This window comes from Gaeumannomyces tritici (assembly GCF_000145635.1).
Source record: "Gaeumannomyces tritici R3-111a-1 unplaced genomic scaffold supercont2.8, whole genome shotgun sequence".
NCBI lineage: Eukaryota > Fungi > Ascomycota > Sordariomycetes > Magnaporthales > Magnaporthaceae > Gaeumannomyces > Gaeumannomyces tritici.
The window spans coordinates 705,855-732,531 of NW_008804552.1; the positions used below are offsets into that span (position 1 = coordinate 705,855).

General features: G+C 60.3%; 14 protein-coding genes and 1 non-coding gene across 15 annotated transcripts; 7 read left to right on the forward strand and 8 right to left on the reverse strand.

Annotated features, from left to right (window-relative positions):
* Positions 1-251: 251 nt before the first annotated feature.
* On the forward strand, positions 252-1,609 carry GGTG_12372 (hypothetical protein). The gene has a single exon (XM_009230269.1). It carries the CDS (start codon positions 514-516, stop codon positions 1,444-1,446), a length of 933 nt encoding a protein of 310 aa, XP_009228533.1. The 5' UTR covers positions 252-513; the 3' UTR covers positions 1,447-1,609.
* A 159-nt stretch (positions 1,610-1,768) lies between these two features.
* Positions 1,769-2,440, forward strand: GGTG_12373 (hypothetical protein; the record flags this gene model as incomplete). Its single annotated transcript, XM_009230270.1, has 1 exon — positions 1,769-2,440. Exon 1 carries the CDS (start codon positions 1,865-1,867, stop codon positions 2,438-2,440), a length of 576 nt encoding a protein of 191 aa, XP_009228534.1. The 5' UTR covers positions 1,769-1,864.
* Positions 2,441-2,677: 237 nt separating this feature from the next.
* GGTG_12374 (hypothetical protein) lies at positions 2,678-3,046 on the reverse strand (the record flags this gene model as incomplete). The annotated part of the gene is made up of 1 exon (XM_009230271.1): positions 2,678-3,046. One exon carries the CDS (start codon positions 3,044-3,046, stop codon positions 2,678-2,680), a length of 369 nt encoding a protein of 122 aa, XP_009228535.1.
* A 328-nt stretch (positions 3,047-3,374) lies between these two features.
* Positions 3,375-4,741, forward strand: GGTG_12375 (hypothetical protein; the record flags this gene model as incomplete). The annotated part of the gene is made up of 4 exons (XM_009230272.1): positions 3,375-3,719; positions 3,801-3,991; positions 4,062-4,154; positions 4,222-4,741. The coding sequence occupies 4 exons, from the start codon at positions 3,375-3,377 to the stop codon at positions 4,739-4,741; spliced, it is 1,149 nt and encodes a 382-aa protein (XP_009228536.1).
* Positions 4,742-5,079: 338 nt separating this feature from the next.
* Positions 5,080-5,165, reverse strand: GGTG_20245. The gene has a single exon. It is a non-coding gene; the product is annotated as a tRNA-Glu (tRNA).
* Positions 5,166-5,331: 166 nt separating this feature from the next.
* Positions 5,332-7,220, reverse strand: GGTG_12376 (hypothetical protein). Its single transcript, XM_009230273.1, has one exon. The coding sequence runs from the start codon at positions 7,185-7,187 to the stop codon at positions 5,490-5,492; it is 1,698 nt and encodes a 565-aa protein (XP_009228537.1). The 5' UTR covers positions 7,188-7,220; the 3' UTR covers positions 5,332-5,489.
* Positions 7,221-8,009: 789 nt separating this feature from the next.
* Positions 8,010-9,321, forward strand: GGTG_12377 (hypothetical protein). Its single transcript, XM_009230274.1, has 2 exons — positions 8,010-8,747; positions 8,823-9,321. Exons 1-2 carry the CDS (start codon positions 8,332-8,334, stop codon positions 8,938-8,940), a joined length of 534 nt encoding a protein of 177 aa, XP_009228538.1. The 5' UTR covers positions 8,010-8,331; the 3' UTR covers positions 8,941-9,321.
* A 705-nt stretch (positions 9,322-10,026) lies between these two features.
* On the reverse strand, positions 10,027-10,284 carry GGTG_12378 (hypothetical protein; the record flags this gene model as incomplete). The annotated part of the gene is made up of 1 exon (XM_009230275.1): positions 10,027-10,284. The coding sequence occupies one exon, from the start codon at positions 10,282-10,284 to the stop codon at positions 10,027-10,029; it is 258 nt and encodes an 85-aa protein (XP_009228539.1).
* A 611-nt stretch (positions 10,285-10,895) lies between these two features.
* Positions 10,896-12,047, forward strand: GGTG_12379 (hypothetical protein; the record flags this gene model as incomplete). Its single annotated transcript, XM_009230276.1, has 1 exon — positions 10,896-12,047. The coding sequence occupies one exon, from the start codon at positions 10,896-10,898 to the stop codon at positions 12,045-12,047; it is 1,152 nt and encodes a 383-aa protein (XP_009228540.1).
* A 1,104-nt stretch (positions 12,048-13,151) lies between these two features.
* Positions 13,152-15,558, forward strand: GGTG_12380 (hypothetical protein; the record flags this gene model as incomplete). Its single annotated transcript, XM_009230277.1, has 3 exons — positions 13,152-13,338; positions 13,412-13,939; positions 14,030-15,558. The coding sequence occupies 3 exons, from the start codon at positions 13,152-13,154 to the stop codon at positions 15,556-15,558; spliced, it is 2,244 nt and encodes a 747-aa protein (XP_009228541.1).
* An 844-nt stretch (positions 15,559-16,402) lies between these two features.
* Positions 16,403-17,540, forward strand: GGTG_12381 (hypothetical protein). Its single transcript, XM_009230278.1, has 3 exons — positions 16,403-16,784; positions 16,883-17,099; positions 17,187-17,540. The coding sequence occupies exons 1-3, from the start codon at positions 16,440-16,442 to the stop codon at positions 17,243-17,245; spliced, it is 621 nt and encodes a 206-aa protein (XP_009228542.1). The 5' UTR covers positions 16,403-16,439; the 3' UTR covers positions 17,246-17,540.
* A 416-nt stretch (positions 17,541-17,956) lies between these two features.
* Positions 17,957-19,205, reverse strand: GGTG_12382 (hypothetical protein; the record flags this gene model as incomplete). The annotated part of the gene is made up of 3 exons (XM_009230279.1): positions 17,957-18,645; positions 18,738-19,114; positions 19,197-19,205. The coding sequence occupies 3 exons, from the start codon at positions 19,203-19,205 to the stop codon at positions 18,105-18,107; spliced, it is 927 nt and encodes a 308-aa protein (XP_009228543.1). The 3' UTR covers positions 17,957-18,104.
* A 1,126-nt stretch (positions 19,206-20,331) lies between these two features.
* On the reverse strand, positions 20,332-21,270 carry GGTG_12383 (secreted glucosidase; the record flags this gene model as incomplete). The annotated part of the gene is made up of 1 exon (XM_009230280.1): positions 20,332-21,270. One exon carries the CDS (start codon positions 21,268-21,270, stop codon positions 20,332-20,334), a length of 939 nt encoding a protein of 312 aa, XP_009228544.1.
* A 2,260-nt stretch (positions 21,271-23,530) lies between these two features.
* Positions 23,531-23,845, reverse strand: GGTG_12384 (hypothetical protein; the record flags this gene model as incomplete). The annotated part of the gene is made up of 1 exon (XM_009230281.1): positions 23,531-23,845. One exon carries the CDS (start codon positions 23,843-23,845, stop codon positions 23,531-23,533), a length of 315 nt encoding a protein of 104 aa, XP_009228545.1.
* Positions 23,846-24,158: 313 nt separating this feature from the next.
* Positions 24,159-26,549, reverse strand: GGTG_12385 (tissue alpha-L-fucosidase; the record flags this gene model as incomplete). Its single annotated transcript, XM_009230282.1, has 1 exon — positions 24,159-26,549. The coding sequence occupies one exon, from the start codon at positions 26,547-26,549 to the stop codon at positions 24,159-24,161; it is 2,391 nt and encodes a 796-aa protein (XP_009228546.1).
* Between the last annotated feature and the right edge of the window lie 128 nt (positions 26,550-26,677).

The following is a 26,677-nucleotide window of genomic DNA, read 5'->3' on the forward strand; positions in this document are numbered from 1 at the left end:
AGAACAACTTGGCCAAGAGCACTAGTGCGTATGCGCCAAGGCTTGAGGAAACGGTGATGACAAACTGTGTTGATTACAAACACAAGCAGTCGTGTCACTAGTGACAAATCCGCCGGCAAGCGGACTCCGCGGGCCCTATGTAAAGGCGGGATTCCTGGGCTAGCCGTCGACGATGGTGTCCGGCTTCTGATATTTGGGGTGGCAAGATGGTGGGCCGGCAGGTGGCCTTGCAGCCTGGGCAAGCTGTGGAAGACGTCCTTTTTCCGGCGAGGAAAAAGACATGAATCGTAACAGAAATCGCGAGCTGTGACCGTCATATAGGACTTCCACCTGTCGCCGGCCTTGGCCGCTGCATTCCCGCGGGCGGCCTGATAGAGACGGGCGGGTATAAAACGCACCCTCTCCTCCTCTTGGACGTCTGGCATTTCCCCCGTGGCGATACATGCTACCCAAGCCTCACCAGCATCTCACTCGATTCTCCTCCCTTCCAACCAGCCAGGAAATATCACCATTATGAAGGTCGCAATCGCGGGCGTCGGCAACTTTGGCCGCTATCTCCTCGAGGAGATACCCAAGGAGGGCCACGAGCTAGTCGTGCTCACGCGCTCGCGCAAGCCCGACCTCGAAGCCCTGGGCGTCGAGCAGCGCGTCACCGACTACACGCCCGCGGGCCTCGCCGCGGGCCTCGCCGACGTCGACGTCGTCGTCGCCACCATCCCGCCGACCGCGGGCCGCGCCTTCGTCGCGACCCACCTGGCGCTCCTCGACGCGTGCCGGCGGCCGGGCGCGCGCTGCCGCCGCCTGGTGGTGTCGCATTGGGGCTCCAACCACGAGGACGTGCCGGACCAGCCGCTGGGCGCGGGCGCGCACATGCAGGAGGTCGTCGACGCGCTAGCGGCGCAGCGCGAGGTCGAGTGGACCGCCGTCTCGTGCGGCTGGCTGGCAGACTACGTGCTGCCGCGGACCTCGCGCCACCTGGCCGACATCGGGGAGGCGTGGCCGCAGGACCACGCGGCGCGCACCTTTACGCTGTACGGGCTGGGCGGCGCCGCCGTGGACGTGACGGCGGCGCGCGACGCGGCGCGCGCGACGGCGCGGCTGGTGACGGCCGCGGCGGAGGGGGTGGCGTGGGAGAAGTGGGTGTACGTGTCGGGCGAGCGGACGACGTGGCGCGGGCTGTGGGGGTTCGTGAAGGGGAGGGAGCCGGACTACATGCTGAAGAAGAGGTCGCTGGCGCAGTCGGTCGAGCAGTACAAGGCGGCCGCTGCCGAGGACGACCCGAGTGGGATCGTGGCCGCGTTCGAGCTCATCGGCCACAGCGAGGCGCTGGAGATGCCGGCCGACAAGGTGGCGGCGCACAGGGAGAAGTACTTTGCGGGCATCAAGTTCAGGACGCTGGCTGAGCTGGCGGACGAGGCAAAGGCGAAGCCAGGAACTATCGTTTGATTGATGGAGGTATACAATAAGCAAGGAGCAGGTTTGACCTTTTTTGCTGTAGAAACGGATGCACCCGGGCCGATCCTTAAAAAACTAGGTACCTACCAGGTAGGTAGGTGTGCATAAGATCCCAGAAAGCTAGAGATATGAAATAAACCCACATTATAGGAGACGATATCCGTGCGGAATTCTGAAGTTGTTCTCGCTCGCACAGTGTGACGCTATTGTAGCCTGCGGTCTCGCTCAGCTCAGGCAGACGCCAGGCAGCAGGCAGATGCGCAAGGGAAACACGCGACAGCGACGAGGCTCAACCCAAGTTTCTACAACCACGAGCAGCCAGACGTAAACCCGCAGCCTTGCTTCTGCAAACACACACACACACACACACACACACACACACACCCAGCAGGAAAGCAACACAGCAGCAATGTCCCGCCCCGCCAGGTTCGCCCTCTCGCACGCGCACCTGGCCATCGCCGACATCCCCGCCGGCGCCGTCGTGGTGCACGCCGCCAACGGCCTGGGCACTTGGGGCTCGGGCGTGGCCGCGGCGCTGCGGGCGTCCTTCCCGGCCGCGTACCGCGTCTACGCCGACTTTTGCGCCGCCGCAAAGGTGCGCCCGGACGACCGCTGGCCCGCGCGCGACGCCGTCGCCGGCCGCTGCCTGTTGATCCCGCCGCAGCCCGGCGACGTCCGGAGGGGCGGGCCCGCCGTCACCATCGCGTGCGTCTTCACGAGCTTCGGCTATGGCAGGCCCGACGCCGGGACGGGCAAGCCCGGCAGGGACCCCGCCGGCGTCATCCTGGACCAGACGTCGCAGGCGCTCGCGGACCTGCGCCTGCAGCTCGACGAGGCGGCCGGGACGGGGGAGCCCGTGGCTGTGTACTCGCCCCGGTTCAACTCGGGCGCCTTCAAGGTGCCGTGGGAGAGGACCGCGTCGCTGATCGTCGATAGGTTTGACGGCTGGGACGGGAGCTGGGTCGTCTTTGACCCGCCTCCCTGAGGGATAAGAGTGGCATCGTGAGCTGGGCAAGGCTGCGCGCTTTCCTTTTTTTTTCTTTTTTTCTTTTTTTTTCTGGCCGGAGCAAACAACGTTCTTTTTTTTTCCTGAGCCAAAGCATGATTCTGATCCTCCAGTCATAGTCCCGAGATAGCGCCGCCCCCAAAGCCCTCCATGCTGGGGCCCGATGTGCCGGACCGGGGCCGCCACAATCTTCAATGACGGTCCTTGTATTTATGCCTACAACTCCCACGACGGCGGCTTTGTTTGGTCGCCATTGGCGGGTTTTGGTAGCTTGTCTTGATCACGCACGCCGCCAATCTCCACCTCTGGTGCAGCCTCGGAGCCAGCCCGTCCGAGCCTGGCCCTTTTCTCCGCACTCTCGATTGGGGTTTGGGGTGAAACCCCAGGGCCCTGCCGAACCGCGCGGTGGCACAAGGCCTCCCACTCCTGTTCCTCGCGGGGGAATGCGGGCCCAGACGTTCCATTCCTCGGCCCCTGAACCCGGCTGCGCGTACGCGAATCTCCCCCCGCGCCGCTAGCAGGGACAACCCACGCTGAGGTCGATTCACGGGCGCCTACCCTCCTTGTGTGCACCACATGTCCCATTTTAGCGCGTCGCACGGAAATGCGAGGAGAAGTGACCGCACCGGCATGTCTCCCGTCGTCCCATTGCATCATGCGGCTGCCAGGGCCGCGTGAACAGGGCGCGACCGCGCGGGCCGGCTTCCACTCCCCGCCTTGGGGGGGAAGAGCAGGTTGGCACCTGCTATTAAAGGCTCGAGGGGGTCGCCGGCCAGGCCATGACCTCGCTCTTCCTTTCACCACCCACACCCCAACCTGCCAGCGGGCAGCGAGCGGAACCATCCCAGCCGACAGACAAGACCCTCAACATCTTCCTCTCATCACTCCACCCGGGCCCAACCACACCCCCACGATGAGGTCCTCCCTCCTACTCGGCGCCCTCGCCGGCGCCGTGGCCGCCCAGCAGGCGGCGTGGCAGCAGTGCGGCGGCACCGGCTACAGCGGGGCCAAGACGTGCGTCTCGGGCTACACGTGTGTCGTCGTCAACGAGTGGTACCACCAGTGCCAGCCCGGCTCGTCGAACCCCGGCAACCCGGGCGGCGGCGACCCGGGCACGCCCAACCCGGGCAACCCCGGCGGCGGCAACGGCAAGTTCACCTTCTTCGGCACCAACCAGGCCGGCGCCGAGTTTGGCGACAAGATATTCCCGGGCCGCTGGGGCACCGAGTACATCTTCCCGGACACGTCGACCATCGATGTGAGTATTAGGGTATAGGCGCAAGAGGTGTGTGGAGGACTCGGCGGCTACTGACCCATTTCTGGTTTTCTTCGCCTCTAGAGCCTCATCAGCCAAGGATACAACACGTTCCGCATCTGCTTCTCCATGGAGCGCCTGGTCGAGACCAAGATGACCAACGCCTTCCACCCTGCCTACCTCCGCAACCTGACGGCCGTCGTCAACCACGTCACGTCCAAGGGCTCTTACGCCGTGCTGGACCCGCACAACTACGGCCGCTACTACGGAAACATGTAAGATGACGGCTGGACGCCTGGGACGGGCTAGTATAGAAGGCTATAGACTGACTTGGCTAAACCACAGCATCACCGACACCTCGGCCTTTCGTACCTTCTGGGTCAACCTGGCGGGGCAGTTCAAGAGCAACTCCAAGGTCATCTTTGACACGAATAACGAGTGAGCGACAGCCACTGAACTGCTCCCATTCATTCTCCCAACCGCTAACACCCACCAACAAAAATAGATACAACACAATGTCCCAGGACCTGGTGCTGCAGCTCAACCAGGCCGCCATCAACGGCATCCGGGCGTCGGGCGCCACGTCGCAGTACATCTTCATCGAGGGCAACCAGTGGTCGGGCGCGCACAGCTGGGTGGCGACAAACGACAACATGAAGGCGCTCACGGACCCCAACAACAAGATCGTCTACGAGATGCACCAGTATCTCGACTCGGACTCGTCGGGCACGTCCGAGGCCTGCGTCAGCGGCCAGATCGGCGCCCAGCGCCTCGAGGGCGCCACGGCCTGGCTGCGCGCCAACAAGAAGGTGGGCGTCATCGGCGAGTACGCCGGCGGCGCCAACGACAACTGCCGCACCGCCGTCAAGGGCATGCTCGACCACATGAAGGCCAACTCGGACGTGTGGATGGGCGCCCTCTGGTGGGCCGCCGGGCCCTGGTGGGGCACCTACATGTACAACCTGGAGCCGCCCAGCGGGACGGGCTACCAGTACTACAACTCGCTGCTCAAGACATACATCTAAGTCGACTGGGGGCGTGAAGGGGTGGGTGGTATGGGTTTGGGCCATGAGGTCGGAGTCGGTGGCCGTTCGAGATCTGGGTGGCAAGGGTGAATGGGGCAGAAAATGTTGCCGTAGCATTCCATTGCTCGCCAGCGTTGATATTTCTCTCTTTCAACTGTAAATATTAACAGGGTATATATCTATTCGATTTGCATTGCACTTCAAATCAGTGAACTGTCCAACACTCTCCTGCGCCTGTGAATTTGACGTGTGCTGAGTGATGGTAGTAAGACCACATAGGTAGTAGGCACATATGCAATTTACGGCAAAGGTTAAACAATAAAAAAAAGCAAAAAGATTTCCGACTACGGGATTCGAACCCGTGTCCTCAGGAATCCAAGATATAGCTGAAAACCTGACATGCTAACCTCTGCACCAAATCGGATGATGATGGAGCTTGCCTTAATCTGGGGATGGCAAGGTCAACTTAAGTAGGGTGGCCTTCTTCCGACTGATAGGACAAAGAAGGGATGGAAGGCTGTTTGCATGCCTCCCTTTGTTTGGTTTCCCCGTGTGCGCCTACGCGATGGAATGCTAGGGATACGCGCGGCAAACAGGCAAACAGGCAAACATGCAAACAGCAACCTGCACCTGGCCGAAGCTGGTGCTGGCTCGGCACCCGCCAAGGCAGGACAAACGGACGACAAACAACAGGGAGTCAAGAGCAAACGGACAACAGAAGAGTTTTCCTACCTGGTCTCTCTCTATATTAATCACCCTCCTGCTCCTCGTCCATGGCCTCAAACCGAATGGTCGGGTCCAGCGACGTCAGGGCGCTCTTCAGCACCTGCTCGCACTGCAGTCGGTACGCGAGCGCGAGCGCCTGGTTCCCCGTCAGCGGGGCCGCGACTGTGGCCTGCCCGCCGGCCTCGGCCAGCGCCTCGCGGACGGCCGTGGCCTCGTCGGGCTCCTCGCCCAGCAGGCGCTCGTAGTCGGCGCCCAGCTTGCCGATGAGCAGCTCGCGCGCGCCCGACACCAGTGCCTCGAGCTCGGGCGGGGCGGGCTCGGCGAAAACGGCGGCCAGGGTGCCTGCTGGGCTGCTCTCCCCCGCGGCGACCTGTGGGCTGTTGCGAAGGTGGGGCGCGCACAGCTCCCACAGCAGCGCGTCCTCGACATGAGAAAAGGCCGAGCCGACGACGGGACGGGGACCAGGCCCGTTGTGGGCGAATTGCCGTTTCCGGCCAACGACGGAGCTCGGATGCGCCATGGGCCTAAGAGAGATGAGAAAGTCGCGTGGGGTCTGCTTGGCGTTGTCGTTGTCGCACTCTCCACCATCGCTGTCACCCCTGACCGTCTGTCCTGGCGGGGCGGCGCCCGATCTGAGCCGCAGGTGCACGTAGTCGTTGTGCACCGCCTCTGTGGCGGGTAACACAAAGTTATACGCCACCAGAAGCTCGCTGTTAGTCTTGGGGCCGTAGTTGTTGAACAACTGCCGGCCCGGCTCGAATGCGCCGTCGCCCGATACCACGAGACGGCACTGGCCCGGCACCGAGTTGGCGTCCCATGCTACCTCGGCCAGCGGATCGTGGTTCCCGACGTCGAACAGAGGCATTAGCACCGAAAAGTCGTCCATCTCGCACCCGGCCCGGTCCTTCAGCCCAGCCTCCCAGAGGGTGGCGGGCACGACCAGGCTCGGGCGGAAGCTGCGGGACGTGAAAATACAGTAGGCCCAGCGGTACCGCAGGGACGTGTACTCGGCGTGGCTTGCGTAGCCGGCGGCGGCGAGGGCGCGGCGGGCCTGGCGGGCCTCCGAGGCAGCGTTGGCGCGCATCTCGGCGGCGGCGACAGCGGCGTTGGTGCCGGCCAGGAAGGCAGCGTCGTCGTCGGGCCAAAAGGCGGGCAGGGCCCACGAGGCAAGGTGCTCGGGCTGCGGCAGCGTGGCGATATAGGGGTGCCAGTGCGAGGCCCTACCAAGCAGGTACTGCTGGATCAGAAAGCAGCGGCCGACCACGTGCGGCGGGGTGGCGCGCACAAAGGCCTCAGGGAAAGCAGCGTCGTCACTGCCTGGTTCCGGGCTGGCGCCGGGCTGCCCCAGCGGGTTGCCGCCGACGACGGCATTGAGGAACGACAGGGTGGTGGATAGCGGGCAGACGACAATGGCATCCCCATGTGGGACGGGCTGTGGCGGTGGCGACGGCTCGGGAACAGGGGTGCTGTTTCCGGGGGTGGCAACGGGCGGGCTGATGCTGATCGTGGGGTCTTGTTTTTGGTCTTTTTTTTGGTCGCGGTTCTGATCCAAGGCGGAGCGCGGGGCGCAGCACGGAGTCGATGCGGCCTCCTCTCTGGCGCGCAGCGAGAAGCCCGTGCGTTGGTCGCTGTAAACCTCGACCTGCGGGTGTAAAAAGCCGCCCTGTGCCCTGTTCCACTGCACCAGCGCCGCAAACCGCTCCTCGTCGGCAGGCTTCATGGCATTGAGATGATGGCGGTTGTTGGCGTCATGGCAAATCTCAATCTATGATGGGACCACAGACATGACAGCGCTAGGACATTTTTTTCAGCTGCTCGCGTGGTGGGCCAATCAGGTGACCGACTGCCTAGCTGCCCCGCCAGGGCCATCAATTGAGTGCTTCAATTGAGGCTGTGCCGCATGATGGCACATCACGATCAATCTCGTAGGGCTTGATCAGGGTCCATCCAAGTTGTTGGTGCTTTACGAGCCGCAGCCTCTCGATATGTCGTACTTGACCGACCAACGAGAAGACAGTCCCTTGCAGCTTCTTATTTCTTTTGCAGTTTGGCTCGATACTGGGTAGCATCATGCCATCCATACCAACCAGGTAGCCATGTCCGATGCACCTCCACTACCCCCCACGTCAAGTTGCACCGGCCGCTCGGCCCCCGCCTGCAACCAGAGATGACATCTGGGTTCTGGATCTAGCCGCTATTGCTTCAAGTGTTTCGTTCGAATCCAAATTGCCAGTCACGCCAGTCACGCCAACACCCTGCGCCGTTATATTTTGGAAACGCCAAGCAGTCAAATCATATCCAACCATCGACCATCCGTTTACGAAAGGCACTTGTTGACGTTTGCCGCAGTTGGCTCCTTTATGCGTCAGGATTGACCCACGTCCATCCCGACGCCTTCTTGCAAACGGCAAGCAATGCCCAGAGGTGGTACTTTGGCCAGCGACTCAGGCCGCAGGGCTGATCGCAAGCTGGCTGGGGCTGTGGAGGCTATCCTTGATTAGGGCCCTGTCAGCCAACGCTGTCTGCCGTTGCACCCGTCGTAAACCTTCGCCTCCTGCTGTGGCCTGTCAATGCGCGTGCGGCAACCTTGGCCTGCACGGCTGCTATTTCTAGAATCGACCCCGTTTGCCTTGGCCGTTTCCATGAATGGCATCAACGGCATAGACCACTCCACACACTGACGGGCATTCTGTGATTACCGTATAATACGACCGCTTCCTGCTCTCCAAATCTCGTCTTTCCCACTCCCATCATCCCACTGATCCCATCCACTCCAGCTCTCGCCCTCCCACGCAAGAGTATTTCCTTTTGTTCACTTTATTTTCCTACTGTTTTTCTTACTTGTTTTCGTACCAACCGCTATAATGGCTCCCCGCCAGGACACCTCCCCCTTCCGCAAGCTGGTCCTCGTGCCGCTGTGGCTGATCCGCGACCTCGTCATGACCATCAACATCGCCCTATTGGCCCTAATCATCTTCACCTTTGCCTACGCCGACCGCACGAACAAGCACGACGAGCTCGGCGCCAGCTGGCAGAACCTCCGCAAGAGCGGCATCACCGCCGTCGCCGTCATCGCCATCGCCTCCGTCAACATGGCCATCATCCTGCTGTGCCTGATCCTCGACCTGGTCTGCCTGGTCAAGCGCATCCGCCACTCCCTCACCCCCAGGTTCTTCCTGGTCACCAACTGGATCCAGACCATCATCTGGACCGTGCTCTTCGCCCTGTCCATGGTGGGCACCCGGGCCGTCGCCCCCATTGTCATTGCCGTGATGATCTAGTGAGTACCTCTTCCTTGCCTGTCTTGTGGCGCCCTGCATCCGCAAACGACGTGCTGACCACCCCCTGCTTCCAGCCTCACCTTCATCGGCATGCTCATCTACGCCATCGTCGTCTACCGCCACGAGAAGCGCAACCCGCCTGTGGACGAGCACAACAAGATGGACTTTGTGCACCAGCCCCACATGGCCTAAACGGCTCGATGGCACCGTCGCCACGCTCGAGAGTCTCAGGGCGCAGCAAGCGCCCGTGTTTTACGAATCTCCTATCTGTCTTGTTTTGCCACAGCCCTTGTTCAAGCTGTTCCTAGCGTTTTATCCCCATTCTTAGCCGCCTCGCGAGTCACTACCTAGGCTGGCTGCAGTTTACGATGCATCTCACAAGGAGTATCGACTGCTTCTCAGAGTAGCACTCTGCTTATTTTCTCGTTCCATCAAGCTCTCCTTGTGGTGCCGTCTCGTGACACGATGTTGAACTATGCATCCGCCCCCAAATACATCACAAATGCCCGCCATATGTCCACTCCCCCATTCGTGCATGGAAACCCCCAAGACCCCACTCACCAACATCCGTGCCAGTTCGACGGAGCGGTCCTTGTCTGGCGCTTGCGGCTCCAACCTCTACTCCGGAACCACGGGACCCACGCAATGTTTGCGGACCGTTATCTGGCCCTTGGCTTCCATCCAATTATACTGGATGCGGCCTCGTTCCATCGGCCGCATCTTGATAACGGTGAGCCGCACATGTTTCTCGTCGTCGACGGCTATCTTCCCTTGGATCTGGTAGTTTTCATGGAAGTCACCCGTGGGATGCTCGCTCTCGCTTACAGTCACCAACACTTCGTTCCCAACCCTGAAGAGCGTTGGTTCCGACATTGCTGGATTGGCGAGTGGGTACACGTGGAGAGCCTGCTTGTGGGTTCGCGTCAAAAGCCGATGATGTAGAAAGCAAATGGCGATGATGGCCGACCAAAGATTGGCAAAGATCGACTGCCTGTGTAGGTGCCTTTCTTGCCCCATGCCTAATGGGAATGGTGTGGCTTTATGTGCTAGACTTTCGAGCAAGCTACCAGATACCGTCATTCACAAGGCCAGACCTTGCTGCACCTATCCGCGTGTGATTGAGACTGGTTGGATCAAGGATAGCTAATCAGTGTCTGGTGTAATCTTTATTTCCGTGGCTCCAACTGGTCAGACTGCCTCCTGACATGTCACAACTCGCTGTAGATCTGGTTACCTCCCCCCCTTTTGAACCTCTCCTCGCGGTTGCAGCTCCAAACTCTACCAACGAGTCACGCAACTTCTACGGACAGTTATCAGGCCCTTCGCGCTCGCCCAATCATACCCGCCGTGGCCGGCTGGTGGTATCGGCCGCATCTGGCTGATGGTCATTTGCACATATCCCTCCTCGACACCACTGTCGGGAGCCTCATCGACGGCGATCTTCCCTCTGATTTCGTGTTTGTCTTTGATGAAGTGGTCCCCCGTGATATCGCCCTCATTTACAGTCGCCATCACCAGGTCTCCGGCCTTGAACATTGGTGCGTTGGCGAGCAAGTACACGGTAATTGCCTTTGGTGGGGAGCCTTCTTTGTCGGTTTGCGCCAAAGCTGATGATCCGGAGAGCAAACGGTGATGATGGGTGGCCAAAGATTGGTGTAGCAGGGGTCGTTCTATGTTGTAGCCACCGCTCTTGGTAGTTGATTGCCTGTGTGCCTCCTTCTTTGCTCCATGCTGGGTGGGACTGGTGTGGTTTTAAATGCTGGATTCTCAAGTAAGCCATCACATAACTCACAAAGCAACACCTTGTTGGCATCTACTCACGTAACTGAGGCTGATTGGCATTGGGGATAGCTAGTCAGTATCGAACAGTCGTTTATTTCCCTGATCCCAACTGATCAGACTGCCTCCTGATGTGTAACTCACTGCAGGCCTGGTTAGCCTTCCCCTTTTTGAGCCCTCTCTCGCGGTTGCAGTGCCCGAATCATACTACACAATCGACCTCGAGTGACCGGGTCTGCAGACACCTTACCAAATGGCCAGGTACATATTTTTTGTGCGACCTCGTCAACGCGGTGCCCATTTCCTTTTCCTTCTTCCTCACCCAGGCCGCGACGTCGACCCCAAAACACCAAGTTCGTCGCATCACCATGAAGATTCTCCCCACTTGCTTCCTCCTCGGCACGGCCGCCGCGTTTCGCCTCAGCCTCCCCGAGCCGGCATACATCCAGAAAACGGACGGGAGCCTCAGCCAGGAGAGCGGCGCCTACCCGCCATGCGGGGGCGGCAAGCTCCTCGGGGCCTTCTCCGACTACCCGCGCGCGGGGTCCCCCTTCTCCGTGACCACCGACCTGAACGAGTGCGTCTGGGCCCTGCGCGCCTACCGCGCCGGCGACGACGGCCAGGACCCGGCGACGCTCAAGTACATATGGCAGACGGGCGCCGGCTCCCTGTGCATCCCGTGGCTTCCCGACGCGAGCAAGCTGCTGGGCCCCTTTCCCGACGATGCCCAGGCCACCTTTTCCGTCTACCAGCTTTCGAAGGGGGGCAGCTACCAGTATCAATGCGCCATGGTTTATTTCAGGGAGAACATGCCCCGCGCCGAAGTCCCGACGAGCTGCCGCAACTCGACTGGTGTAGAGGCCAGGTTTATCGAGTTTGACGATATCGAGGAGTTCCGCAACCCTTCCAATCATAGCTCTGCCCCTGTCACTAGTTCTACAATAGCATCAGCCAGTACCAGCACTGCAGAGTCTTCGAGTAGCTCCACTGTGTCGTCCACTACCTTTTCCTCGTCCTCCACCACTTCTTCGTCGTCTACAAGCTCTACAGCGTCCTCTACGAGCTCTGAAGTGTCCCCGACAGCCTCTACATCATCTTCCACGAGCCCCACCGAGTCACCCACCTCTCACCCGCCCATCACAATGACATCCCTGGTGACCTTCATTTCCACATCAGTCTCACAGCCGCCACCATCGACAGCTGAGACCCCAGTGACGGCAACGACTACGGTAACATCATCACCCTCTGCCTCGGCAACCGCGCTTCCAGCCGGTGACGCGAGTGGCAGGGAGCAGGATCGCCAGAGCTTCGTGGCTGTTACGATCCTCGCCTCGGTCTTCGGCACCGTCCTCCTGATCTCTCTCTGCTGCTGCAGCCGCTGCTTCCTCCGCGGAGGCTGTGGCGACTGGTCCTACGCACTGGCCTCTCGCTTCGGGTTGCAGCTGCCCAGGACGACCCGCGTGCCCCAGGAGGTCGAGCCGGGGCTCCCATTCAATATTACCGTCAATAATAAGAACTAGCGGCGAGTCTCCTCCGGCTTCCTTGTTTTTGATTAGCTCAGGTCTGCGTTGATATTCGCGAGAGCGGCACGTCAAGCTGGTCGACCTATACGCCGAACTCGCAACAGCGCGGCGTCGAGGTCTTAGTGCAGCGGCAGGGGGGAGACGTGGTTAGGATGGCTCCTGCGATTGGCTGGACCGGGGAGCCGGTCCCGCAAACCGGCTCGCAACCGCACAGGCTAGTCTTAAACCGACTACCCACGGCCCGAGGCGCTCGATTTGATGCGAACATGCATGCCAAGGCCAAATTTCAGCTGTCGACATGCAGAGCTGAGCCTAATGATTTTCGCCAGCCCGACCAACCTAGACTCCCAGTCACATCCCGCCCACGCAGGGATCGTTGGGGATGTGGCAGGTCAAGCCTATCCCAAATTGTACTGCGGAGGATGGGAAGTGGCGAATATGGGAAAGAATAACCAGGCCTGACGCAGGCACAACGACTCCCTGGATTCGCTCAGCTGAACAGGCCTATCGGAAACCAAGGAACAGATCCGGGTAGTCGACACCTTGACATCACTCCTCTAGGCAATCACATCGGGTGACATGCCCTTTTACTGGGATTCCTGCAGGTAGAAAGCAGGGCATAGCATCAAAAAAAAAAGAAAAGAAAAAAGACTGCATGTTCTAGCCATGACCCCCAAGGCACCCGACATCCGGCTGAACTCGTGAAATGGGAATAGCGGCACGAAAACTAACAAGAATGCGGATTGGCTGAGTCCTGCTCCCTGGGTATGTGGGACAGATGGAAATAGTTTCACAGAAGCCGGTAGGAAAGTGGCTAGCTCCGGTCTGGCGCGTCTAGCGAGGGGTTCAACATGCTATGTACTCTTGTCGAGAGTCTAGACGGACACGGTGAGCTCGAAGCATATCGTGGCCGAAAGCTGTCTATATAATCGGGACATTCCCTCTTGGTTTGGGACGAGAATACTCCTTCCACCCTCACCGACAACCTCACAACCTTCTTCCGTTGGCCGTCTGCTCTACTTGACTCTTTTCACACCAAACCCTCCTCACCACTCCCTTTGCTCACTTATCTCTTCATCTCCCGTCCAGACTCTCGGCAAGATGGCTCAAGATCAGGCTGCATTCTGGTCACTCTCCACGGCCGCCGCCGCGGAGAGCATGCTCGTCCCCCGCCACAGCAACTACTCTGCTGAGCATGGCAACGGGCCTAGCACCGAGTCAATCATCGGTGTCGATGGCCGAATGAAAGTCTACCATCAGGACTACCAGGACGGCGGCCCGTTCCGGTGTAAGTGCCTACTCACAGGGTATAGCTCTGCACGTTTGACCACGCCCGCGTACTAACCCACAAAACTCGCCAGCGGTTGTCAAGATTCAGGCCCGTTTCGGCAAAGTCTGGATGATGGCCTCCGGCTGGCTGATCGAGCCCAACCTCGTCATCACTGCTGGCCACGTCATCTACGACTGGAGCCAGAATCTCGGCCAGACGGATGAGGTCAGGTGCTACATCGGCTACCATGGCCGCGCCTCCATCCCCACGAGCTCGGATGACAACTCCAAGGTCCCCTCGCCCGTGCAGTGCCGGGTTGGAGCCAAGGTCGTCACCACCGCCCAGTGGGTCACGAACAACGATGAGCGAACCCGCACCAAGGATGTCGCCTTCATTCAGCTGGACAAACCCTTCATTGGAAACCTGAACCTGTTCAAGTACGTCAACACGACGCCTGTCTCCGGCAACGAAGTGATTCTCGGCGTCGTGGGATATCCCGGCGACAAGAGCCTCGGCAGCGAGGGCGGCGCCGAGATGTACGAGCAGTTCTTGCCCACCGACTACAACATCGCGACCAACAAGAACCACATGATCGAGTATCAGATTTCCACCTTTGGTGGTGAGTACCTAATTGCCTACTGGGCACTGGCCTGGCCAAGGCCGAAGCTCTTAAACAAACACCAGCTAACACTTGACTTCCACCTTCCAGGCCAGTCGGGCGCGCCCATCATCAGCCGCGAGGACGGGCTGGTCATCGGCACTCACTGCTATGGCGGCGGCGGCCCAGACGGCAACTCGGGTAACGCCATCGGAGGGAAGTACGGCAACAACTACAACTCCTTCATCGATGTGTTCTCCAGGCAAATCGCGGCCAGCAAAGGCAAGTTTGTCCTGGTGCCACTCAAAACAGCGGCGCCCAATGGAAACGGCGGCAATGGCAGCAACGGGAACCACAACGGAGAGAGTTATCTGTCGGGCGGCGATGGCACCGAATCCATCTTCGACATCATCGGGAGCATTGCCGGCGTGGCGTCGTCTGTGCTACCGATCGCTGGCTCCATGCTTGGAGGCCCGGTTGGAGGCGCCATTGGCAGCCTGGCCGGCAGTATTCTCGGATCACTGACCGGTGGTGCCGAGAGCATGGAGGACGACTCCCTCAGCGGGCCGGCCAGCAATGCGGCTCCGGATCGCGCCGTCCTTGCCGAAGCCGCCCTCCAGACCGTCATGGCCCTCCAGGGAAGCCCCCAGGCGGATTACATCATTGACCACATCAAGCAGACCTGCCAGGATAGCGTTCCAGACGTCGACAAGCTGGCGGATAGCCTCAGTCCCATCCTCACCAAGCACGTGGCCCAGATGACCGTGCGGGCCATGAACCAGAACAACGTCATCACCCACCCCCCGACCGAGGCCGTGGAGGACAGACGGCCCCTCAAGGTTTCCAGCACTGAATCCGGGATGAGCGACTTCAAGGGCAAGGCTCTCTACGAGTGCCTCATCACCCCCACCATTCCCGTCGCGGGCGAGGAGGGCTTCATTGACGGCCTCGGCTCCCTCATCTCCAAGGGCATCCAGATCGCGAAGCCCATCGCCACGCAGGTGGCCAAGTCGGCCATCGAGAAGTACGGGCCCAAGGTCATCTCCGCCATCGTCGGCAAGATCGGGGGCGCCGAGTCCACGGTCGACGACGGCGACATGCTCAACAAGGGCGCCGTCAAGATCCTGCTCAACCGGGCCTTCGTCGCCGACGCCTCGCTGCAGGCGCTGTCGTCGCTCAGCAAGTCGGACCTGCAGAAGCTCAAGCTCGACCCCCAGGTCGCCGAAGAGCACGGCCTGCACGAGGAGGGCGTCTGGGACTTCTTCAAGACGGCCGCCCAGACCATCGGGCCCCTCGCGCTCCAGGCCGGCAAGGTCCTCGCCCCGATCGTGCTCGGCGCCGTCAAGGACAAGATCGTGGGCGGCAAAAGCGAGTCGGCCGTCGGCGGCACGAGCGGCGGCGGCCGCTCCGGCCAGCACCTCTCGGTGCGCGACAGGCTGGGCAACGCCCGCAAGCGGTCCATGCCTAGGCTCAACAGCGTCTTCAACCAAGTAAGCGAACCCGGATCCCACACTGAACAGGCGGAGGAGTACAGCGGCTCCGGCGGCGACCGGCACTCTTACTCAAGGGCGAGGTCCATCGACCGCAACCCGGATGGCCTCCTTCGCTCGCAAACGCCCCCGCCCCTTGTGTACGAGTAGGCTGCCTGCTAATAGGGGTTCGTGTGGTGGATAGGGAACTGTAACCGCGTAGGTGGAAGACAGGCTACAGGGCCAGGCTGAGAAGGCGAAGGCTTCCGCACAAAATGGATGCCTTGTCGGGGACTACGGATGATTTTTCCTCTTGTTCCCAAGGACTTACGTCCACCCTGTCGACGCCTCTCACGCAAACAGCCTGAGTCCTCGTATCAGGCAACCCTTTTGTGTTTTGATACTTTATCTCTCAATTTATGTATTGTACCACCGCTGCAAGAAGCTCTTATCTCCTACATACCTGTTGGGCCTATTTGCTCGTGATGCTTACCAACAACGTCCATCAACAATGAGTAAAAACTGAGGCCGTTTATGACTGGTGGCGTAAATAAATGCCTCTACCTGCCTGCTGCTTAAGCGATTCAGCTGAAGGCAGCCGCCATCCCCGTGACTTGCCTGGCGAAGGCTAAACTCTCAAAATAGGGGCGTATGCCAGGCCGCCCGGCCCTCGCCAAAGCACTGCATGCTGCACTGCGACCAAACCTCTGTGATTTCGTCTCCGCCGTAGTCGGCCCGTTGCGACATGGCTGGGCGGGATTGTCTTGGCATTAGCAGTGATCGTACAACGGCAGCCGTCCGACCCCCCTGATTGGCGGCGTTTGATGCGGGGGAGTGGACTACGGGCCGTGTCCTGCAGTGTCGATATTATGGCAGGCTCCTAGGGCTGAGTCGTATTGTCGGCTTGGCGGGTCCGTCACGAATGCCCGGCGAGATAGCTGGGTGGCTGTTATTGTGATTGCTGACTGGGAGGGTCTTGGTATATAGTTTACCTATTCCTCACGGAATCGTTGCTCGTTTAGTGGTGTCTAGCATCCGCCAACTCGGGATATATGCATATATCGAGAGCTTGCCTCCCTGACCGTGCCACCCTCACCATGGTTCGCCTGACTATCTCGGCTCTCCTGACTGCGGCGGCAGCCTCCACGGCCGCCGCCTGCACTATCCCCACCGTGCCGCTCCCCAACAACATCACCCAGGGGTTCGCGGTCCAGGTACAGAGCCCGGCCTACCCCGAGGTGCACAACCGGCGCATGAACCTCTGGTCCGCGGGCGGCGGTGACCAGCACCTGTACCTCGCCCCGGCAGGCGACGCGGCCGACGACCTGACGCTCGTCAACGGCGTGCTGACCAAGGCCACCGTCGTTCCTACCATCCGCGCCGTGATCAACGGAGAGGTCAGCAGAGTTCCACGCTCCGACCTTGGCCACGAGGAGGCTTTGGCTGCCCGCCCTTGCTACTAACACGTTTTTGCGAACGCGAAAAAAAAAAAAAGTACGAGCTGGCCGACAACACGACCAAGATGTTCATGACGGAGCGCGGCGACCCGCGGGCCGTGTACGACGTCGTCTACAGCTGCAACCCGGACACGGACGAGCTCCAGACCGAGCTGGCGTTTAGGGCGCGCGGGTCCCTCCCCGGCGGCCACATCTGCGTCCGGACGGCGTCTGGCGATCGGCACGAGTTCCGCTACTCCCCTCCCGGGAACCCGGGTAAGCTTCTCCTCTCTTCCCACCCGCCGCTCGTCTGCTGAAACGTTGAACTGACCCGGCTGGGGTCGTTTCCTGTCGCACAAACAGCCTGGACCCCTGCGAGGCCGTGTATGGAGGTCAAGCTGGTCGTTATCCCTTCTGCGTGAGTGGGTGGGCTTCGGATGGCAGGGGCTATTGGGGCCGAGCGAGAGGGCCAGTGAAGGATCGAATTAGGCATATTTATCGGCTAGTGCTGTTGGTTGGGATGACTTGGCCTTTAGTTGAAGCAAAACATGACCCTTTTGTCCACTGCTATGCCAGTCCGATGGCCACGCACCTGGGTGTGCCACTGTCACCATCGAGCGCGCGCTCACGGGTACTCCGTCTGTAACACCTGCCTAGTGTAACTATCTCGACGGTGAGCAGGCAAGTTTGCGCATGCCGTTGTACCTCACTATCCCGCAATGCAGGTGTTGCGAAGTGATTGTATCTCGGCCATTTCCCTTATAAACTCCGGAGATGGCCACGATGTCGGGCAACTTTCTCGATATGCACTACAAGACATCAACCCGCAAGCACCCCCCAGAACAAGAGCAATCATGTCCGAGACCTCCAAGTCAGCCTCCGGCTCGAGCGCCGGCAAGCAGTCGTCGACGTCGGGCTCAAGCACCGCCAGCGGCGGCAGCAACGTATCGGGCAACGGCGGCTCCACGGGCGACCTGATCCAGTGCGCGCACTGCAGGATGTGGACCGGCACCAGGGTTGGCCACAACTGCCAGCCCAACGACCCCGACAAGAGCAAGGTGGGTGGCTTGGAGACTGCAGCACCGGGCCGATATGGTACTAACGTGATGCTGCCCGCAGTACGCCTAAGGCCTCTTTGTAGTCATGGTGCAGGATGGCGATTTTGATACCCTAGAAGACGACAATGAGAGGGTAGTGCCGCCCGGTCGACGAGGACCAGACTAGCGAGCAAGCAGATATGAAGGCATGATTAAAAAGAATACCTATTAATCTACACAGCCCCTACGACGTGACCAAGCTCGCCGTGACGGCAAACTGGTTAGGATTGCCATTGTTCCCCGCGGCCCTGGTCGCGTTCTTGAGGAAGCAGTTGCCGCCGTTGCCGACGGTGGCCTTCATGCGGTTCTGGAAGACCACGAGGCGGCGGCAGCGCAGGTCCCCGCGCGCGCCGCCGCTGCTGGACCGCCTGTTCAAGCTCGCGCACGAGTCGAGGCGGTCGTCGAGCGAGTAGGCCCAGTGCGCGACGATGACGCACATGGCGCCCGCGGCCTCGCGCCCGGGCCCCTGCGAGTCGCGCCCGCACTCGAACGAGAAGCGCGCGTCGCCAAAGGCCGTCACCATCGCCTTGTCCAGCCGCGGGCAGTACCAGGCGAGCCGCTCGACGCCGCGCGGCGGCGACACGCTGTAGCTGTCTAGGGACGCTGAGGGTGACGAGAGGGTTGTGGGCCCGGAGCTAGTGCCGGTTGAGGCTGGCGGCGGTGGCTGGACGACTGGTGTCGTTGAGGCTGATTCCGGCGAGCCAGGTGCTGAGGCAAGGTCGCGGCTGGTGCGCGGATGCCGTGGTTAGCGGTTTTGTGTTTTGTTGCGCTGGCTAGCAGAGGCATTGTCTAGCCGCCCCCTTGCCACTTTTCTTACCTCCGGTCGCTGTTGGTCAGCATGGATCCCATCACGCCGCCAACGATAGCGCCACTTATCAACATGCCGATCAAGGCGGCGATGGCGGCAAACAGCCAAGGGTTCAGTTCCCACGGCGCTGATTTCCGCCTCTGCTCGTCCGGCGACCTCTCATATGCGTGGAACGCTGGGTAGCCGTTGACCGGCGGCGGCGGGGACACGGTGCCGGCCTGGGTGGCAGCATATGCGCTCATGTTGGTGGGCGTCTGGGCGTAGTGGAACACGGGGCTCTGGTGGTAGCCGGTCGTGGGCGTCTTCTCGTGTTCTGCCGGCATCGGGTGCGCGACCTGCAGGCCGTCATCGGCCGCCAGTTGTGGCGGAGTGTTGGAGTTGTCGGCCTCTAGACACACTGGATGGCGGTTTCAAGTATAGCTATTTCCTCAGTGGCCCTCCTTGCCGCAGGGAGACGCGCTGCCACACAAAGGCCATGGTGGGAGGAAGGAGCACAATGGCCGGAGTGGGCGATCATCTCCTCAAGCCTGCGGCATGGGAGCCGTCTTTGACTTTAAAATGATGGAAGAATCGGGGGGAGACGCCCATTTTGGCAAGCTTGCCGCGGCCGCCCAGCGCTTGGGGAGGAGGATCTGCTCTGCAAGCCAAGGCATACATCTCACATCAGGACTTGGCCCGGTGGAGAGCTCGCAAGGAATCCCCGATGGCGTCGAACTGAGCATACGGAAATTTGATCTGATGCCAGGAAGCAGTCTCAGCCGGACCAAAAGCCGTAGACTGACCATCTGCCAGTCCCAGCGGCTATTATTCTCTCTTTGCTTTCATGTTACGCGTCCAAAGCACAAGGAAAAGGTTGACCTCGATGGCCCAAAAACCTACACGAGATATCGGCGTCAGATTTTGGAGGCTTTGGGGCCCACCACAGGGAAAATTAGTGCGGCGGGGAGGCTAATCATTGGCTGGGGGCTAGTTGAAGTTGCCATTTTGCGTCAGCAAATATCGGCCTAGTGACGGCACTAATCGAGCGTCAATACCAATAACGGATAGCGATCGTGCCTTGGCAGAAAAACACCACAAAATCCGAGAGCTAGCCGCTAATTTGGCCTGTGCGGGACGTCCCGCGGGAACCAGGGCCTTGCACGGCACAGGCGGGCCAAGGTTTTTTTTTTTAGCGGGAGACTGAACCACGACGCAGCTTCTGAGGAGCAGCTTATCACCAAAATTGCGCAGAAGTATCCAAAAGCGCAATGCGCGTATGTTTGGAGTATATAAAGCAAGCTGCCAGGAGCAACTTGCCGAGGGGCTGGCAATATACAAAGTATTTAATCGCGAGATCAAATATATGCGGCGCCAAGATGCTATGCTAAAGACCACCTCCGCAAAATAACGTAATACAAAAAAAAGTAAACAAGATAAAATCATAAATCACAAGAGTATAAACACAAAGAAGAGAACATCCAAATTAACAAAACACCAGGCCACACCAGGCGTCCAAAACAGAGGGTATTAGAGAATCGAAGAATGGCTCGTCGCCGAGCGCAGCAAGCCCCTGACCGCGAGGAAGCAAAAACAAAAAAGTCACCGCCGCGGGCCGAGGGGTGGCTTAGTTGGTGTAGACGGCGACGTACTTGATGTCCATGGCGCTCGGGGCGCCGCCGACGGTCTTGGCGTCAGGGGTGGGCTTGTTGCCGCCCTTTGCGAAGGGGAACTCGCCGCCGACGGCGACGTTGATCAGGATCATCTTGGGGGTGCTGGTCAGGGGAGCCCACGCCTTCTGGTCGCCGATCTGCTGGCCGGTGATGGTGAGGGTGGTCTTGCCGTCGACGGACCAGACGAGCTTCTCGGCCTTCCAGTCACTGGCGGTGCGGTCGACATCGACGGCCATCTTGACGAACCTGCCACGCGGGAAGGCCGCGCCGCCGCCCTTGCCGTTCTTCTCGTCACAGGGGCCCCCGTTCACGACGCCGCAGTGGGCCGTGTGGAAGACCTGGGCCTGGCCGTTTGCGACCTCGAGCACGTCGATCTCGCCGATGGCCGGCCACGACGTCACGTTGTCGCGGAAGGCCGAGCCCATGGACCAAAAGGCGGGCCAGATGCCCATCTGCGTGGCCGGGTCGGCGGAGCTGAGCTTGATCTCGGCCTCGATGCGGAGCTTCTTCCCGGGCGCGCACGTGAAGTCCTGAGACTTTGTCGTCTCGATGCGCGCCGACGTCCAGGCCTCGCCCTTGCGCACGGGCGTGATGCGCAGCGCGCCGTCGACGAAGGCGATGTTCTCCTTGGCGTCGGTGTAGGTCTGGATCTCGCCCGTGCCCCAGTTGGCAGCGCCGCCCGGGTAGTTCTTGCCGAGGTCGTACGTCCACTTGGCCTTGTCGGGCTGCCCGCCCGCCTTTGCCGTCGAGAAGTCTTCCTGGAAGAGGACCTTGGTGAAGCCCGCGGGGGCCACGATGGCCCGGGAGGCGAGGTGGTGGTCCTGGGGAGCCGGCGCGCACAGGCCGGCGCTGATGACGAGGGAGGAGACGAGGAAGGTCTTGATGGCAGACATTTTGATGGTGATGATGGTGTTTTATAAGAGGGATGTTCTCAAGGGATGGTGGGAGGGCGGGAGTGACGGATGAGGTGGTCCAAAAGCAAAAGAAGAAGACGAAACAGTAGGGAATAGACAGAAAGAAATACTGAAGGAAAATAGACTGAAGGAAGGAAGGTATCCTGAGGGATGAGGATAGGGGACAAAAAGTCAAGTTGAGGCTAGGCCATCCCGAAGTTTAAGTAAATTGCAGGAGGCTACATCGCCAAGACTACCACCGCAGCATCGCGCCCTCCCGACACGGCGTTTCTGCCCTGTCGGCCACTCTACCCGCGGGACCTCCTGGTGAGGGGTTCTCGAGGTGGGCGCACTGCGGCGTCGTCGAACGTTCGCGCGCATCAGCAGCCCTCACTTGCGCGAGGCGGCCGACAGGGGTCCAAGGCTATCAATAGGGGTCAGGCACCCGAGCTAGAACGAAAAACGCCTGAGAAGAAACGTTTCAACCAAAATGCTTCCTCTCCTGGACTTGATGCTTGATCTGCTTGATCGTTTGACCGTGGCGTGGGTGCTGGGCCATCCGAACAGATCCTACCCCTTTTTTCTGGCTTGGGTGCCGCGCGCTGGCCATGCCCTGCGGTTTCCAAGTACCGCTAAGGTCACGGTTTGCCGAACCCACACGGAGGGTTAAACGCGTGCAGGGTGCGGCTCCAGAAGCCTTCTCCATCGAGCCGAATCGAGGGGACAAGGTTCTGACTCGGCCCCCAGGCACAAAATGTGTCTACCTAGGTATATTGGGAAATATCATGCGTTGAGACTCGCCCAGTCTGGCGTCGGCCACGCGTTCCCCACAAACGAAGCGCCTCCTCCCCACGCGGCTTGTGACAGCTCTGGACTTTTAGCTGCAACTAGGAGGTCGTTTCTGCTGCCTCCCGTGTCGTTTCTCTTGGTAAGTCGCATTGCGTTTCGCCCCGGGGATCTGATGTCTTTTGAAACCGCCCTCTTCCCTCGGTACCCGCCAGAGCCGCCATGCGCGTGGGGGGGTCATTATCAATAGCCAAGAAGGCCAAGGGCCCCTTTCCGGGCCCTCTTGTGCATCTTTCTATTCGTGGCGACAAGCCCGGCCGTGGCAGAGCTTCAACAACCCAAGCCTTTTTCCCTCGGGACGTGCTCTCATCGCCTCGCCACAGGGGCCCCCGGGGAGCGGCGCGAGGTTTCCGCTCGTACCTGAGAGATTCACCCGGGCCGAGAACAGTCACTACGCGAGCTGTGCAATCCATCTTGGCCAGTCAGGCACCAATGCTACCTCCCGTAACATCCTTGGGCCCAGGCTGCTGGACTGACAACTCGATGGAATGGTGGTATCCAGGAACAGATGAGAGCCGCCAGATCTCCCACCAATGGGTCGTTGCCACACTGCGAGCGTCTCCCTCGCACACGTCGATACTGCCATTATCAAGGCTCTTCTTTTGGGGTGCAATCTCCGGCCAGCGTGATGCAACCCTTTTCGTGCGTCGATATTTTAAGTTCATCCCAAGGTTTCGGTACGGGTCACCCATGGACATTTGAGGCGCCGCAATCATTTCGATGCCGAAGCTTGCCCCCCAGATGAAGAAAATAACGCAAGGCTCTCAAGCTAGGGAAGCAAGGGACCAGCTGCTGGGGTCGAGCAGCAGTAGCACTGGGGTTTGCAGGGGGAGCGTGAAGCACAGCAGGGGAGCCCCCTGAAGATTGTATCAGGGATGTCCCCGACCAAGCTTCTTGACTCGCCTGTACGCGGACAAGGAGCGGTTGTGATACTGCGCCGCCAAAGCGTGTGGGGATGGACGTCTGGTAGGTAGTATCACGCGCCACGGACTTTTTGTTTGACGTCGATGAGGCCTGCGACTAGGTGGACCTTTGATATAGGGCTGATCGCGCTGCTGCGTTTTGCAATCCCCTTCCTCCTTCCCATCACAGACATGCGCCTCCTGCTTCTCGGTGGGCGGGCGGCGGGTTTCGGTGGTGGCGACGGCGGTAACGACGATGCACTCCCGACAACGACGATAGGACATGCCCCGCAGTCCTGAGACATTCTGTGGAGAAGCGTAACGAGGCCGGGAGTTGCCCTCGCCACTAGGTCACATGTGCCCCTTCGTCCCCCTGTTGTGACATTCGTAGAGGCAGGCACCTGCCGCATGAGCAAGTCCTGTCAGCCGGCTTTCTAGTCACGATTGGCAGGGCGGGGAAGGGGGTGGAGATGAGGACGGGAAAACGTACCACACGGGAGGAAAAAGGCCGGTCACTTTATCACGGCGCAGTCGGAGCGGCAGAACCTCTGGTGGTTGAAGCACTCGCCCAGCGTCGGCTTTCTCCACGCCTTTGTGGGCCCGGCCACGACGGTCGTGGTGGCCGAGGCCGCCGGAGTCACCTTTGTAATGACGGTGACCAAGGTCCTGTTGGCGGTGGGCTCGGCATGACCGCCTTCGTGGGTGACAGGCGTCCTGCTGGGCACATCACGGGTGGCCAGGGATGTGGCCCTAGTGATTGCTGGTGACTCCAGCTGGCCGGTCATCGTGGTGGCGGTGATAATAGCGATTATTAGGAATAGCTTCATTGTGTTGTTAGACGGCTGTGCGCCTTGGCGAACATGGAATTTGCGTCAAGTGTGAGGGCAAGGAGTATGGGAATTTAGACCATGAGATGGGCATCCCATCTGCAAGCCCATATTAGAAAGTTCAGGTTTCCGTTGCTTCGAAAACATTGATAAGCCATATCTTGGATCGCCAAAGGCTTCTTTTCAGTGTCTCTCAAACGCGCTCCTCTGTGGCGTTGTGTGGCAAGTCATACGACGCATACTGGCTCTTGGATGGATTAGAGAGGAAGAAAGCGGTGGCAAGCAATACTGCAGCGAAAAAAAGGTATCGCAATCAAGCTAAATACCCAATCTTAAACACCCAGCAGAGATCCTCCTTGGCAAGCAGATCTTCAGCAACCTTGATGCTCAGCGATTTCCCGCTCCAGCCGTCCTCGACCTTAAAGTCAAGTTTCTCCCCGCCCTCGACGCCGAGCAGGCTGATGCTGTCCCCAGCAAGCGCCGGCACCGCCGCCGGGACGCGTACGAACCCGTCCGCGCCGGGCCGCGGCCGCTCAAGGAAGAAGACGTAAAAGGCGTCCTTCCCGTGCGTGAACCTCACGTCGGGCGCACCCTCTGCCACGATCTGGCTCTGCACGAACCAGTACGTCGTGTTGTACACGGCCTCGCCGTGGCGCTTGATCCACGACCCCGCCTCGCGCAGGTTCTCGGCGGCGCGCGGCACGATGGTCCCGTCGGCGCGGGGGCCGATGTTGAGCAGAAAGTTACCGTTCTTACTAATAATATCGACGAGGGTATGCACGATGGCCGTGGCGTTCATGTACTCGTCGTCGCGGGTGGCGCGGTTGTAGCCGTAGCTGTACGGGTCCATGCCCCGGTTGCTCTCCCACTTGCGGCGCTGGGCCGACGAGAAGGTCTGGTACTCGGGCGTGTCAAAGTCGGCGGCGCGCGCGAGCCCGCACCGGCTGTTGATGGCGACCTGCCGGTTGGCGGCGCGCGCCGCGTTCCACCAGCGCGCCGCGAACTCGGCCGTGCCGTTGGCCGCGCCGCAGTCGCACCACATGATGTCGATGCCGTAGCCGTGCGCGAGTATGTCCATCTGCGGCACCATGACGTCGGCGACGAAGTCGGACACGGGCACGTGGCCCGTGTACGGCTCTAGCGCGCCCGTGTAGGGGTTCCGCGCCAGGCCGCCGGGCCACGAGACGGTCGAGGGGACGAGCGCCTTGTCGAACTGGTCGAAGCCGTAGCGCGCAAAGTCCGGGTTGAACCATTCCGGGAGCGAGAAGTAGGCGCCGCGCTTCATGTCCGGGTGGTGCTCGGCCGCGGCGCTGAAGAGCTCGCCCAGCAGGTCCCGCCGGGGCCCGTGGTGGATCGAGGACCGGTTGCTGGTCTCGCCCGTGTCAAAGATGGCGAAGCCGTCGTGGTGCTTGCTCGTCAGCACAAAGTACTTTGCGCCCGCGTCGGCCACGAGGTCCACCATGGCCTTGGGGTCGAAATTCTCGGCCGTGAACTTGGCGAAGGTGTCATCGTAGGCCCAGTCCTCGCCGAACGTGTCGCGCCGGTAGCCGTAAAAGTTGGACCTGTCGCCCTGCGGGTGGTTCGTCGAGTACCACCAGAACCACTCGGCGTACGACTCGTACGGCGAGGAGTTGCCCCAGCCCGTGACGGCGTATGGACCCCAGTGCAGGAAGATGCCGAATTTCGAGTCGTCGAACCACTCGGGCGCCTCGTGCTTTTCCAAGCTCGACAGGTCGGCCGTCCACTCCATCAACCCCACCTCGATGTCGCCGAAAGTGCTCGAGAGAGTCGTGTTTTGGCTATTTTCGATGACCACTTTTACCTCTGTCTTTGCTGTCCCAGTCGTGCCCGACAGCATGCCGATTCCCACAGTCGCCATGATTTGATCGCCCGGGCAGAGCCGCCTGATGGCACCTGGGCGAGTGGTTACGAAGTTACCTCCCTCAAGCGTGATGGACAGCCCCTTGCCGGCAATACACTCCGAACCGGCATTGTTGACTGTAACTTCGACGATTTGCGTGTCGTTCCCGAACCATTTTTGCGTAGGCCGCACACTCTGCACACTCAAGGCGGAGCCCTTGTAGAGCGATATCGCGAACACGTGCAGCCTGCTCTCGCTGGTGTTGGTTGTTGAGGGTAGCGTGATGGACGTGAGGCGTTTACCTGGGCTAAGGGACGCCGTGCGCTCAAAGATGTGAGACGTGTTGTGGTTAACGCCTTTGGCAGTGAAGCGGTTGGGGAACACGATCTCGCCCCGGTTTATTGTTAGGAGGTTGAACCACGAAAGCGTACGCAGCTCGTACAGCGACGTGCTGCCGTCCGAGTACGCAAAGGTGACGTTCTTGGACACGCTGGCAAGCTCGAGGTCCCCGGCGACTAAAAAAGAGACAGAGAAGGAGGGCAGGTCTCCCGACACGTCGATCTTCTGCCCTGCGCAGATAACATTGTCATTGGCCCCGGGGCCGGTGTAGCCGGGGAACGAGTACTCTATCCCGGTCTGTTGTGAGACGTATGTCGTGCTGCCGAACCCCGGATCTTGATATGACTGGTTTAGAGCGTCGAACGCGGCCTCGCCAGGAGATTGGCCGAAAGCCTTGTTGTTGAAGAGCCTGGCGAGATCTAGGGGAGCGGATTTGTCCGAGGCGCCGGCCGTGCCCGTGGCAAACAAGGCCACAGTCCCGAGTTTAAACCAGCCAGAGTGCATTTTGCTGCGATAACACTACTATTAGTCCGCCGCTCACAACCACGCAGGTGTCGGAGTGGCTCAAACCTCCGTCATTAACAGAAGAGCCGGACGGGATGCCTTTTTTGTGGCCCAGCGACCATAAGTGC

What these genes read in the sequence shown, in the direction of transcription:
- GGTG_12381 (XM_009230278.1), top strand. Translation starts at nt 16,440, where the DNA reads ATGCATATATCGAGAGCTTGCCTCCCTGACCGTGCCACCCTCACCATG. An exon ending in GCGCCGTGATCAACGGAGAG is followed by an intron (nt 16,785 to 16,882) that starts GTCAGCAGAGTT and finishes AAAAAAAAAAAG; the next exon opens with TACGAGCTGGCCGACAACAC. An exon ending in CTCCCCTCCCGGGAACCCGG is followed by an intron (nt 17,100 to 17,186) that starts GTAAGCTTCTCC and finishes TCGCACAAACAG; the next exon opens with CCTGGACCCCTGCGAGGCCG.
- GGTG_12377 (XM_009230274.1), top strand. Translation starts at nt 8,332, where the DNA reads ATGGCTCCCCGCCAGGACACCTCCCCCTTCCGCAAGCTGGTCCTCGTG. An exon ending in GTCATTGCCGTGATGATCTA is followed by an intron (nt 8,748 to 8,822) that starts GTGAGTACCTCT and finishes CCCTGCTTCCAG; the next exon opens with CCTCACCTTCATCGGCATGC.
- GGTG_12376 (XM_009230273.1), bottom strand. Translation starts at nt 7,187, where the DNA reads ATGAAGCCTGCCGACGAGGAGCGGTTTGCGGCGCTGGTGCAGTGGAAC.
- GGTG_12372 (XM_009230269.1), top strand. Translation starts at nt 514, where the DNA reads ATGAAGGTCGCAATCGCGGGCGTCGGCAACTTTGGCCGCTATCTCCTC.